General features: G+C 36.6%; 1 protein-coding gene and 1 non-coding gene across 2 annotated transcripts; one reads left to right on the forward strand and one right to left on the reverse strand.

Moving 5' to 3' along the window:
• Positions 1-1384: 1384 nt before the first annotated feature.
• On the forward strand, positions 1385-1455 carry TRNAG-GCC. Its single transcript has one exon. It is a non-coding gene; the product is annotated as a tRNA-Gly (tRNA).
• Positions 1456-6195: 4740 nt separating this feature from the next.
• Positions 6196-14005, reverse strand: LOC115919004 (adhesion G protein-coupled receptor L1-like). The gene is made up of 8 exons (XM_030996732.1): positions 13945-14005; positions 13354-13423; positions 11407-11473; positions 10877-10968; positions 9482-9608; positions 8268-8438; positions 7429-7447; positions 6196-6475 (listed from the first exon to the last, which is right to left on the reverse strand). Exons 1-8 carry the CDS (start codon positions 14003-14005, stop codon positions 6309-6311), a joined length of 774 nt encoding a protein of 257 aa, XP_030852592.1. The 3' UTR covers positions 6196-6308.
• Positions 14006-14176: the final 171 nt, after the last annotated feature.

Raw genomic sequence — 14176 nt, forward strand, 5'->3', positions numbered from 1 at the left:
TTAATTGGATTTGAAAACATTGAGAGATGGAGTGCTTCGTATTTCTATTGGCAAGCTATTCCATAGTTTGGGGGCAGCAATAGCAAAAGCACGGTACCCAAGAGTTACTTTAGTTTTGCCATGGGGAATCTGAAACAATAATTTAAAATTTGAAATTTAATTTAATTATTAATTTGAAATCTTTACTATTAGAATAATAATTCTGAAATCTGTAACATTCGTCAAATCTTCACATTAACTGATATAAATGTTCATCTTCTTAATTCAGTCAATATTATTACCGTGAATTATTCAGTGTATGAAATATTACGGCACTTGAAACAACAGTATCAAATGTAGAATAACAAGACTTTAAAATAATTATTATTGAGGTATTTAAAAAAGTAAACACTTGCTATCAATTAGTACACTTAACATCTTGCACGTAAATTCTTGATTGAAATCGATGTATTGACTGTCCGCAAGTGCCCTTGTAGAACCCAGATGAGAATTGATTAACGAGAATTACGAGTGACCAGAAATAATAAGATAAACTAGAAAATAAACCACAAATCCACGATCAAGGAAACAGCTATTCCAGTCTTGGATTTCAGATTTCCGACACTGATGTAATTGTCATTAGTTTGTATTGAGGTCTGTTTCCTTTCTATGTCTAATCCAAATATAGGTCTTGAACTGAAGTTTCGATAAAAATAAACGAATTATTCTACACCTCGTCTGACCTCTCAAAATGCAATGGAGCAATTCTTTTCTATTCTGTTCACCATGAAATACAAATTTCGTGAATTGAAGGAAATTATTGCAGCGGGTTGGGCCACAGGAAATATAAGGGAGACAGTTATGTATTGAATTTCAATGATTAAAACTAAATGTGGTTTCCCAACTCTCGGTGACGTCATTTGTGACGAGCTAACTTTCAGTCTCCCTTTTTTGTTGTAGGGGGTGCGATTTTTTTTTAAAAACTTATGAAACGTTGAATACAATCTTAAAATGAATGTTTCACAGTCATGTACCAAGCAGAACTTCAATATAATCAAGAGGATTTTGTAATTTGTATCAACGAAACATTTCCCTTAACGTTGTGATTACAAGATTATAATCACATTATTATGTTTACCGCTATTTGCCAAAGCATCAGTGGCAGATCGGAAGGGGCGGGCGGGCGGAGGGGTGTTGTGGGGCGGGGAACGTGCCCCATTGATCTCTCAATATTCTTCAATACTTATATATTTACATTTCATTTTTTTTTCAAACATCGCTAAGAACTCTAGATCCGCTCAAAGGCACTCTTCACCGTCTCTCTTTAATATCATAGATGTTTACATCAATAAATAAAACAATTAAAAAAAAAAGACAAGTGGACTCTCCCTCTCTCTTTCGTGAAGCATCGGTGGTTCAGTGGTAGAATTCTCGCCTGCCACGCGGGTGACCCGGGTTCGATTCCCGGCCGATGCAAGTTTTTTTTTTTTTTTTTTTTTTATATCGCTCTGATACTTCGGTGGTAAGCGTTTTATAAGTAACGTTTTTATTATCATTAACATTTCTCTTTTTCCCTCTCTCTTTCTATCACTCTCCTTTTCAGTGATTTACACGCTCTATGTATCTGTCTGTATGTCTGTCTCTGTCTGTCTGTCTCTCTTCCCTCTCCTCTCCCATCTTCCCTTTCTCACCCCCCCCCCTCTCTCTCTCTCCCTCTGACTTACACTTTCTGTCTATCTGTCTGTCTCCCTCTCTTTCCTCTCCTATCTCTCCTTTCTCATACCCTCTGTCCCTCGCCCTCTCTTCAATTTCCCTCCTCTTCCTCACCTCACATTCTGTGTTCCTATCTCTTTATCTGTCTTTTTCATGTAAATAAATTATTACTATTAGACTGTAAGCCTGCAAATAACAAAAGCATCAAACAAGTATTTGAGGTCGACTATTCATTTTAGCTTTATTTAAATCTAAGGCAAATTTCGAAACATTAAATTTCTCTGAAAGAAACACAATCATGTCTTAAATATGTTTGAAATGACTTCACAAGCAATTCGATTACAAGTAATTCAATAATCTGCCTTTTAACTGATTGTTTAGTATTTTTGAAATAATTTAGATTGTTTAGCCATTAGGCCTGCACGATTGTGATTTGAAAACAGATGAATTTCCACAATTGAAAATATGATAATTTGGCAGAATATAGTAGCGAAATGTTTCTACATTATAAATCAAATGTGACGAGGTTCGAAGCAAAGAAGACAGGTCTCCATGTTCTCGGTGACCGATATGAACTCTTCGACTTGTCAGAAGTCAGACTTTCCTGTTTGACAGGAATCGAAACAAAGATTCCACACCTTCTCGACTAAATTTTATCCTCAAATAAGGCCAATTTAAATTGATTTCTAGTTTTTCGTCGACATTTTTTTCCAAAATGAAGAGGAGGCAAATCCATGTAATTATACAAAAAAAATTATTTGTCAATTCAAATCTCATAGCAAGTGCACCAAAGAGGCTAAAAACAATGTAAAACTGCATTATATTGCCAAGATGTTTTCAGATTAGTATTCATTTAATTCCAGAACAAAATTATAATAACAAAACAAAAAAATTGAATCGAGGAAGGAGGAAGGAACGACAAAGTAAAATATTGTTTTTATTTGGCCTTAAAGCCATTATCAAACCAACAAGGATATTCTCATAATGAAGGCGAATTTGAAAAATAATTTATAGAAGTTATACCGTCGAAATGCGACTGAACTTATCTTAAATAAACCACTTTAAAAAATAATTGGACATTCTTAAAATGAGGGCAAATCGTATAGCGTCTCATCCCAATGATCTCGAAGGCGGTTATAACACAATCAAAATACTTAGAGTCAAAAGTATATTACAAATATTAGAAAGACTTTGATAAGTCGCATACAGCTATATACATGTGGCACGCACTTCTTTATAATTAAAATGAATTAAATCAACTATTTCAATTCTTTTCAAAGACATTATCAAATATATGCATAACAATCTTCATCAGAAAATAAAGTTCTTCTATCTTTTCTTCTATCACGCTTTCCAAAATTGAATTTTTAAACAAAAAATGTGGAGAAAAAAAAACACGTTTCCTTCAATGTCAAACTTTCAATTAGATCACATAACCGCATGCCAACTCTCAACGTTGAAGCCAATTCTTTACAGATGAAATGCATTCAGGGACATGGTATTTTCTTTTCATTTATGTTTTGGTGTTGGAGTACTGGTACGGAGTACTGTACATTTGGCCACAAAAAAATCATAAATTCACATATTTAAATCATTTATGATTGTGCAATTCTTTCTGTGATGAAGTGAGTATGCGCAATGGATTGCTATGCAACCAAGATGCTTCCTAGATGGTTGAAAATGACCCCCTTCTCAAACAGCACATTATATAAAAATGTTCAGGTATACAAATCCCATACAGAGTCATTAAACAGAAATCTATATAAACATTGTTTCAATTCTTTTAATCAGTCAGTCAATCAGTCAATAAAGTATAGCAACATTATCACTCAAAACATGCATTGATAATTATGCAACATCATGCACGCAATAACGGTCTCTATTAACTTTATAAAAGGAAATATATATCGCTGAGGAAACCACATTTACATTGTTAAAAAAAGGTGTCCTTATTCTGAACCCGATCGCAAAACACTTTCCCAAATTCAACCTAAGCCAAATTCAACAGCCGTGTGCGAATGATTACGATCACATTATTACGTCATCCGAACATGGTTTCCGTGGAAAAAAACAATAGAATATTGAAATTGCCCCTAAGTTGATATCTCCAAAGTATTTGCGATGTTGTTTCTTGTGAAATAAACCAATTAATGCTTGCAACTTTTTGTTCGCTTCGGTCAATATCTATCCCCTTTTTCTTACTCCTAGTTTTATCCTATATGATCCACAATATTTCTCACTTGGCACGCTTATTACATCTGTCTCAATATTTTCTTTCTATTTCGCATTCTCTATCCATTCAATAAACTGCCTCGCATTTATTGCAATACATCATTTAATCAAAAGGTTGGCACATGGACCAGAATAAATTGACATTAGAGAAAATTTCCTGCCACAAAAATATCAACACGTACGTATATAATTGGAATGATCAAAATTGTATTTACAATCGATAAAGCTATACATGATATTTACTTACATATAAACTTACTTTTGGAGTTAGTTGTAATTTTAAAAATTCTACTTTTTACAAACAAAGCACTAAACGGTGGCCTAAGTGACATATGTACATACACAATTAGGAATGTCACTAAATTATTTCAAAAGACGATTAGTGAAAAAAATTGACTTTCCACAGCAAATGCAAGCAAATTCTATCACAGATTTAAGCCAAAATGATGAAAGGAAATACTAAATTTACAAAGCATTCATATTTCTAGCGTGTAACCCTCATTTTATTTCATGTAACATTATTTCATAAATCAATAAATTGATGTACCAACAACACTGCTAACATAAAGGTATTTGGAAATATGGTTGCAATTGACTTTCAATTTACAAAAGAGATGCTTAAAATATTGCCATGCATCTTGAAAATATGCCGGATTTTTATTTTGTTCGTCAACTTGCAATATAAAAATATCAAACGAAGTCTATATATTAAATTCACACGAATGGAAAATATAATCACAATCCCATAGTTATAGGTTGGGAGCTGGTCATAGTCATATATCACAGAAAGTTGACAAACAGGAGGATATGTACAAAAACGAAATGAATTTTAAGAATAAATCACACTAAATTGCTTTTTTTATCACTGCAAACATTTAAAACACAGATAAAAAAACGCAACCTCCCCCGAATTTTACTTTCTTATCAATAAATTAACCATATTGCTTCCAAAGTACTGCGTTTGCTGCCTAATATTCCAATTATACATGTTACAATAGTATTGCAAGTATACACAACATTGTTCTTCAAAAATCACATCACCTCTTTAAATTGCTTTGTTTTAAAAAAAGTGTGTCCCTTTCTGGTCAAAGCCAATAAACAATATCTTAGACAGTGACAGTTGTTGTGTACTTTCTTTGCAAAATTTTCGCCATGATGCTAACATTGTTGCGAACATTTAAAAGCATCCCGGTACTGTCTACCCTTTCGTATAAATCAAATTTTACCCCGAGGTTTTTGATGACATCGATCTATAGATCTGCACATGTATCTTCTCTGGGTATTGTAATAGTTCAATTACGTTTGTTCACCTCTAATTTTAGTCAAAGTCTGGCTCGAAGTAGGCACAGTCAGTCGCATGTACTTGGTCTTTTGTAGAATCGGTAGTAGTCCATCTTGGGATAGTAAACAAAATTAACCTTGGTCTTTGCGGCTAGACTGATTTTGAGTAGTCCCGGCTCGATGTAAATCAGCCACTGGAATACTTTTGGCTTCTTCGCCTAAATCATACACCCCTATACCTAGTCCAATTCGGTATAGTCAGGGCATCACTACAAGCAAAGGTAACTTGGTAGTAGTGGTAGTAGTCTGGTCAGGGGTAGTAGGAATGACCTTGCTCTTTAAAGACGGGCATGGTAGCAGTTGATTCGGAGTAGTCAGGCTCAGGGGTAGCTCTGTCTCATCAAATAGAGAACTGGTACTAGTCCTATCCGGGGTAGTCACTTAGCTATAGGGATAAACTTATAGTCATGAAGAATCAGTAGCAATCAGATTCCGAAAAGTCAGTCGAAGGGATAACTCTGTTCTGTGACGAACTGGTTATTGTCCGGTTCAGAGTAGTCGGCTATAAATCTCCGCAGACTCAGCAATAGTCTATTTCAGGGTGGTCAGTCGTTCTACTCTTCGGCTATAGAGTTGGTAGTCAGCGGCTTTGATCACTAAGATCTATTCAGCGGTGTGTAGTCCCTTCGTGGGTTCAGTAACACGAATAAATTTGGTATCTTTACATTTTCAGAAAGCGTAATAATCTGGTTCAAGATAGTCAGCGGCCGGGATAATCCCTGGTCTCTTCAACCGTCGAACTAAACAAAGTCCGGTCGGCTATAAATTATAGTCAGCTACAGGGATAATCTTGGTCTATGTACACATCTGAAACAATCTCATTCAGGGCAGTCAGTACTAGTGACTGAGTTGAAGAGCGGTCAATAGTCCTGCTCGAGGGATAGTCAACGACAGGATAACCACTTTATCTGAAGAGTTCACAGCAGTCTGATTTTAGAATCGTCACTTGTCAGGAAAGGTAAACGTAAGGAAAAGGTAAGTCTTGAGTCTGGACAGTTTAAAAGCGGGTCTTATGATTTGGATATAATTATTCCGCTGTAGACTTAATAGTAGTCTGGTTCAGGGTAGTCGGAGGGAGGAATCACCTTGGTCTCCTCGGCTCCATTACGGTTGTAGAGCCAGGACCTGGGCTTGCCATCATCCTCATCGACGTCCTGTACACAGACCACGGGATGAACCACGTCTTTCTTCTTCTCTGAAAGAGCAACAGCTGCAAAACAAAATATTGCGGAGGTATTAGTATGGCACGTTTGCAAACACTTTCAAGGAATCTAGTGGTGGTGGTAGTGGTGTTTATTAATACCTGACTGCTAAGAAAGCAACCAGCGGACCAAAGGCTTTAGCTCCTCTCCGACGGACCTGGTATTGAGGATTAATCCCTTACCATAGAGCACTTCGAACCCGGGTCATCAGATTACGAGACCACTGCTCTACCTATAGTGAGCACTTATTTTTTTTCTATTTTGACCCCGAAAATTTGAAAAATCGCGCCGGCCGATATTTTGTATTTATTACCCCCCCCCCCCCTTTATATCCGTTTTTGTTTTGTTTTTTGGGGGGGAGGGTCAGGGGGGCCAAGGCCCGCTCGGTTCCCCTAGATCCGCGCCTGGCCCTTAGGAAGAACAGGACTGATGCTAATGGGGCCTCCCTGGTTACACAAAATTATTATTATCATTCCCTATCATGCCGTGTCCCATCCATGGCATTTGTATTCACGCTACTTCATTGACTCTCTGAAACGTCCTTTTACTCTTGTAATGCAAACAAAATATAAAAAATATAAAAAATATTAGATTTGACCACCTCAATGATTATTCATGATAGTCTTTGAGCAGCAAGGCAGGTGATCAGAGGATGCCCCATTTAAGTTGTCGTGTTTTCATTTTTTTAGTTATAATCTATTAATCTGTTTATTTCAAATTAGATAATAGTGAATAAATTATAATTTACATAAGTCTGCAGAAACCCAAGATTAATACTGTAAAGACCATACAATAACACAAATCCTATAACAATATAGATATGTATTTATCATATACATTTTTTGACAGGTTGTAGTGACTCGTAAATGATTGGCAGAATTATAATGGAGAGCTTCATTTTGTATTATTTGTTTGTGTCCTTTAATCATTATGAATAGAACATGATTCGTAGAATACTTACTGTCAGGTTTCTTGTTGGTCTGTAAAATAGATGGATTAAAGAAAAGAAAAGAGGAAGAAAATAATGATGGATAAAACATATGTTTAAAATTGTAGGGAAATGAGAGAATAAAACCCGAAGGAAACAGATCGAAAGTTTGTCTCGTTTCTATGTCGTCTGTGATTTGAACTTATTTCAGTGGGAACAAAGATTGAAGTCCACAACACTTACAGACAGGAGTAAGCCCTTTGGAGAAAAACACCGTCTTTGATAGAAAACATAAATATATAAGATTTCAAAAAAAAAAATTCAAAGCACCCATATGCAGCTTCCGGCCATCCAAGTTTAAACAGGCCGGAAAATACCAACGTGTTACACTACCGATATTGATGGTAATAAAGCAGTATTTTCTATTTCCGATTTTATTTAAAAAAATCATGTTTATCAAAAGTTGTTAGTCGACCACCCCTCCCCCCCCCCCCCTCCTCCCTCCTCCTGCTCATTTTCCAAAAAGGATCCGCAAACTTATGTCCCGAAAAATATTGGTGGGATTTTACACATCTATATTAAATAAAAATCTTATTATGGATCCAATTTATTGTGGAGTTCTGTAAGGTTGTAACAAATATCGCCATTACCATGGGGAATAACTAAACTGTCCACGAGGAGTATTTGGCGCTAGTTCAGAATCATATCCAGACTTTTACCTGTAACTCCGGCGTGGAGAGACCCTACTAAAACATACCAAAAGTCAACCAAATCTTCATAAATTGTTCAAAAGTTGGTCATGTATTATAAGAGGGGAAATAAGATCATTTGAGAGGAATGATTTGAAAAGTGTTGTCCAGTCTTGATCTTACCGATACTGTTGAGCTTTGAGTTAAGCTGTACACATTGCTACCGACGCGAGCGACAACTTCGAGTCTGACCCTTAGACAATCAGGCAGGCATGGCTGACGAAGTAGAAACTTGGCCATCTCCTTCTTGATTCGGTCGTTACCCAAACAGTGATAGATGAAGATGAACATTCCCTGAGAAAAAGAGAGAAAAAATATCATATAATAATTATAAGAGGTCGAAGTTCAGTCTCTTAAAAACATCAAGGAGATAGACGATTCATATAAAGGTAGACCTGAGCAGTCTTATCTCTCAACTTGAAAATGATTCCAATAGCAACAGTGCACAATTCAAGGATTTTAATAGTGCGATGAAACTACTATTTGACAGTTCAAAGTGACCTTTTAAAAAAAAACGATGTCCCTACATTGATATGATTTTAAATCACATTTAAATTCTGAGTCTAAATTGTTTTTATATTTGTTTATACTATGAGACGTGATTTGGATATTGTAATGGCGCCCAATCCATATTTCAGAGTGTATATTCGCTTGACAGAGTGCCTTATTCTATATATCAAATGAAACTCGACGCTGTTCTTAAGCTTTATCTAACTCTAGTGTATATTTAGCCCAAGGAACTAATATGAACTATGGCTGGTCTAACTTGATGTTTTGTGAATTCGACTTGATAATCACGTTTAAGTCATCACAGACGTCAAATGTTAGAACAGATAAAAAAAATACCATCAAATTATCATTCGGGGTAGCCGAAATTGTACAGTTTACGACGGTCTCGCGAAATGATGCCCTGGGCCCCGTCTTATAAAGAGTTGCGATTGATTCGAATCCGTCGCAAGTCCTCCAATCAATCGCAAGTTTACAGTCTCCTATCTCTTATGTACATAGTTGCGATTGATATCAATCGCAAATAAGTTACGATTAATCGCAACTGTTTATAAGACAGGGTCCTGGGCTGCTGGGCATCATTTCACGAAAGAGATTTGAATACCAACCTTAAGTTAAATACTTAAGTCATTTACTAAGACAAAATCATACTTTACTTTAGTAAAATACTTGAAAATTAATTGAATCTCAATTTTGTCTAAGTAATTTACTTAAGCCAAATACTAAGTAAAAAGTTTAAATTTAGTACTTCAGTATGGAATTGAATACGGGGCCTGGTATACAGATGATGTTTTACATTTTGACATCGCAACCTAAGGGCGTGTCCTCACCTGTAGGGAATTGAGTACGACGAAGGCGTAGGCCATGGGTATAGATGCCCCGCTGAGAAAGAAGAACCCTACACCCCATGTGCTTCCAAGGAGGAAGGTCAAAGTCACTGCCCCCTTGATCCATATCCTGCAAATACAGACAAATCATTTACAGCATTACATCAATGCAACTCACTTGGTTCATAATCATCATATCAATCTGGGTCCTGTTTCATAAAACTTGTTCTCAATAACAAGTTACTTTAACTGTTATAAGCTACCGTAATCATGCCAGCTGATTGGTAGAGAGCTAATTTGCCATAGGATTTCAGCATTTGTTATTGATAACAAGTTTTATGAAACAGGGTCTTGATAAGACTAATGATTTAACTGACGTGATCTCACAATTAATCTAATGACTACCACAATCAACAATGATAGATTTTGTAATGACGACAACCAAACACAACTATATATAGCAGTGAAACTTAACCCATTCAATGTCTAATTCATAACAATTTCGGAAATTGCAATTCGATCCATTTAACAGCATTGGAAACGTTTATATTATCATCCGTTTGAATTGTTCAGCATTATCGACACATCGAACAAATAATTATCATTACTGTACAGTTGTTAATGATTATGTTGTGTTATTTATTGTTACTTTTGTTTTGTCGTTATTGTTGAATCTTGCTTGTAAGAAAAACTGAAGCTCCATTTTGCTAACTATCATGTGATAGTCCATATCAGGACATTTTTGTTAATGTTATTGTTGTTGCCCGTAATACATTTTAATAATAATAATAATACTCAGTTTTTATATAGCGCTTATTAGAATCACTAAGCGCTTCCAAACTTGGAGATTATTACCCCGGCTTTAGCTGTGCTGCCATTGCGGCGCTCTAGCATTTCAAGGTACCCTACCCCCGATACATGTACATAAACGAAAAATGAAACAAACACAGAAGCACCGTGGTATGCAACCCTAACCCTAACACTGACCCTCACCCTAATCCTAACCCTGTAGTGCGGTATGTTATGTAATCCCGTAGGATTTTTTTGCCAAAGTTGATTTTTGTTTTTGTTGCTGTTTTGGCTTCAAAAGGGTCCCAATTGCCCCAAAATGATGGGGTTCAAATTGTCAGACCCCTCCTTCATTTCCTGGGAGGTCCATATTGGGCGCCAAAATGGCATATATAACGCGCAATAGGGAAATTTGGTGTCTTCGGGAAAATTTGAACCCCACCAATTTCTGATAGCTTGGACCCCAATGAATCCAAAAAGGCAAAAAAAAAAAAAAAAAAAAAAAAAAAAAATCAACTTTGGAACAAAAATCTTACGGGAGCTGTTTCATTGACATACCGTACCACACTTTCACCCAATTTTTGAAATGAACTCTTTATTTCAAATTACTTGATATTCTGTGAGTTGGTGGCGTCCTTGCTGACTGCAGCACGGCCAGAGTAGGCGATACGGATAGACACTACCAAGAACACGAAATTCACCTGGAAAAGAAAAATAAATATACTGTGATACCAGTCAGTCATGTACATGTACACCCACTTCGAAAACCTCTTTTTGAACAAAAGATTCCTTTCATTTTATTTGATTGGTATAGCAAATATTCACCATGCATCTGTACGACCATGGCAGTTGTACACATACAAATTGAAAACATCTAAATGGAAGGAGAATTTCTCAACTTAATCCTATTAATTTTTGTCTCATCATTTTTTTTTAATTTCAAGATTTTGAAATGATGATATTCAATATTACGATCAAATGATTTCAATAGTGGCAATGATTTTTTTTTCTTCACGTTCCACAGGGTTCTTTATTTTCGAAACAACTATTGGCAATGATTGACTAATTTCTTAAACATAAATTAAATGATTAAATGTCACTTAATTTTTAATGAAAAGAATTTGAAATCCATTCCTTACCAAGATGATGAGAGCGACAGGTCCAGCAAAGCTCCAGATGAATCCACGATCGGTAGACAGCCAGCAACTAGTGGTAGATAAATCGATATACTTGATTGGTAAATAAAATAGAATATTGTTGAGATAGCCCTTTGAAGATTAACAGTAGAAGAAGAAAAAGAAAACGAAGAAGAAGAAGAAGAAGAAGAAGAAGAAGAAGAAGAAGAAGAAGAAGGAGAAGAAGAAGAAGAAAAAGAAGAAGAAGAAGAAGAAGAAGGAGAAGAAGGAGAAGAAGAAGAAGGAGAAGAAGGAGATGAAGGAAATGAAGGAGATGAAGGAGAAGAAGGAGAAGAAGAAGAAGAAGAAGAAGGAGAAGAAGAAGAAGAAGAAGAAGAAGGAGAAGAAGGAGAAGAAGGAGATGAAGGAAAAGAAGGAGATGAAGGAGAAGAAGGAAAAGAAGAAGAAGAAGAAGGAGAAGAAGAAGAAGAAGAAGAAGAAGGAGAAGAAGAAGAAGAAGGAGAAGAAGGAGAAGAAGGAGATGAAGGAGAAGAAGGAGAAGAAGAAGAAGAACAAGAAGAAGGAGAAGAAGAAGAAGAAGGAGAAGAAGGAGAAGAAGGAGAAGAAGGAGATGAAGGAGAAGAAGGAGAAGAAGAAGAAGAAGAAGGAGAAGAAGGAGAAGAAGAAGAAGAAGAAGAAGAAGAAGAAGGAGAAGAAGAAGAAGGAGAAGAAGGAGATGAAGGAAATGAAGGAGATGAAGGAGAAGAAGGAGAAGAAGAAGAAGAAGAAGAAGGAGAAGAAGAAGAAGAAGAAGAAGGAGAAGAAGAAGAAGAAGGAGAAGAAGGAGAAGAAGGAGATGAAGGAGAAGAAGGAGAAGAAGGAGAAGAAAAAGAAGAAGAAGAAGAAGAAGAAGGAGAAGAAGGAGAAGAAGGAGAAGAAGGAGATGAAGGAGAAGAAGGAGAAGAAGGAGAAGAAAAAGAAGAAGAAGAAGAAGAAGGAGAAGAGGAGAAGAAGGAGAAAAAGGAGAAGAAAAAGAAGAAGAAGTAGAAGGAGAAGAAGGAGAAGAAGGAGATGAAGGAAAAGAAGGAGATGAAGGAGAAGAAGGAGAAGAAGAAGAAGAAGAAGGAGAAGAAGAAGAAGAAGAAGAAGGAGAAGAAGAAGAAGAAGGAGAAGAAGGAGAAGAAGGAGATGAAGGAGAAGAAGGAGAAGAAGAAGAAGAAGAAGAAGAAGGAGAAGAAGAAGGAGAAGAAGGAGAAAAGGAGAAGAAGAAGAAGAAGAAGCAGAAGAAAAAGAAGAAGCAGAAGAAGAAGAAGAAGCAGAAGAAGAAGAAGAAGCAGATGAAGGAGAAGAAGGAGAAGAAGGAGAAGAAGGAGAAGAAGGAGAAGAAGGAGAAGAAGAAGAAGAAGAAGGAGAAAAGGAGAAGAAGAAGAAGAAGAAGAAGAAGCAGAAGAAGAAGAAGAAGCAGAAGAAGGAGAAGAAGAAGAAGAAGAAGGAGAAGAAGAAGGAGAAGAAGGAGAAAAGGAGAAGAAAAAGAAGAAGAAGAAGGAGAAGAAAAAGAAGAAGAAGCAGAAGAAGAAGAAGAAGAAGAAGAAGAAGAAGAAGAAGCAGATGAAGGAGAAGAAGGAGAAAAGGAGAAGAAGAAGAAGAAGAAGAAGAAGAAGAAGGAGAAGAAGAAGAAGAAGGAAAAGAAGGAGAAGAAGGAGATGAAGGAGAAGAAGGAGAAGAAGAACAAGAACAAGGAGAAGAAGAAGGAGAAGAAGGAGAAAAGGAGAAGAAGAAGAAGAAGAAGAAGAAGGAGAAGAAAAAGAAGAAGAAGCAGAAGAAGAAGAAGAAGCAGAAGAAGGAGAAGAAGAAGAAGAAGGAGAAGAAGGAGAAGAAGGAGAAGAAGGAGAAGAAGGAGAAGAAGAAGAAGAAGAAGGAGAAAAGGAGAAGAAGAAGAAGAAGAAGAAGAAGAATTAATCGATTGCTTACTATTGCTCGTGTCCGTACCCTTCGCCCTTACTTATCCCGCCTGCTACAGCAACCACGATTGCGGGCAAACCTGGATATAAAATTATATGAAAGAAAGAAAATATCTGAACAAGTAATAAACATTGGACTTTAGCTCCCCCCTCCCCCCCCCCAAAAAAAAAAACAACAACAACAACAACAACAACAACAAAACGAATGAAATCTACCAACGTGTAGAAGAAGCAGGAGAATAGGAGGTCACGCCTCCCCTAAAAAAAGTAAAGGCGTAAATTATATTAAAATAATAGTATTCATCGGATTTACAGAGATTTGTCAGCACTTGTAGCATTTCGTCAAACTGTCAACTAATTATTCATATTAAATTGTTCATTATATTCACTTTGTTGACCCCCCCCCCCCCCCCATTCCTCCTCCTCCCCCCCCCCCCCCCCCATGGAAAAGAAAGAGAAGGGAGAAAATGGCAATGCTCTTGCTAACACATCCTTTCCACTGCAACATGACCTGACTGTCAACTTGTCTCGGATGACCACTGCAAAGGTATAAAGGGTAACACCTCACACTCGTCACAACTTACACCGACTTGGCACTTACCGTAGCCTGTCAGGTAGTATGGTAACACCTTACTACTGGTTGAGAACACGTGTACCAGCATGATGTATAGTTGAATACCCTCCAGTGCCATCCATGCAAAGGAACACAGAAAGGTGTAGTGCAGGATGGCGGCAATCACTGAGCATACAATCTTTATAAAAAAAAAAATGTAAAATTGATGATTAGGTGAAATGTTTAGATCATATAGTATCCTATATTTCTACGCGTGCAT

The sequence above is a fragment of the Strongylocentrotus purpuratus genome, unplaced genomic scaffold, assembly GCF_000002235.5.
Source record: "Strongylocentrotus purpuratus isolate Spur 01 unplaced genomic scaffold, Spur_5.0 spur5_scaffold_3, whole genome shotgun sequence".
Taxonomy (NCBI): Eukaryota; Metazoa; Echinodermata; class Echinoidea; order Camarodonta; family Strongylocentrotidae; genus Strongylocentrotus; species Strongylocentrotus purpuratus.

Bases quoted from the DNA above. Each gene is read 5' to 3' on its own strand.
- LOC115919004 (XM_030996732.1), bottom strand. From the start codon at position 14,005: ATGCTGGTACACGTGTTCTCAACCAGTAGTAAGGTGTTACCATACTAC. The intron at 13,424-13,944 runs GTAAGTGCCAAG...TTTTATATCCAG, and splicing joins ATACTACCTGACAGGCTACG to GTTTGCCCGCAATCGTGGTT. The intron at 8,439-9,481 runs GTGAGGACACGC...TCTTTTTCTCAG, and splicing joins TCGTACTCAATTCCCTACAG to GGAATGTTCATCTTCATCTA.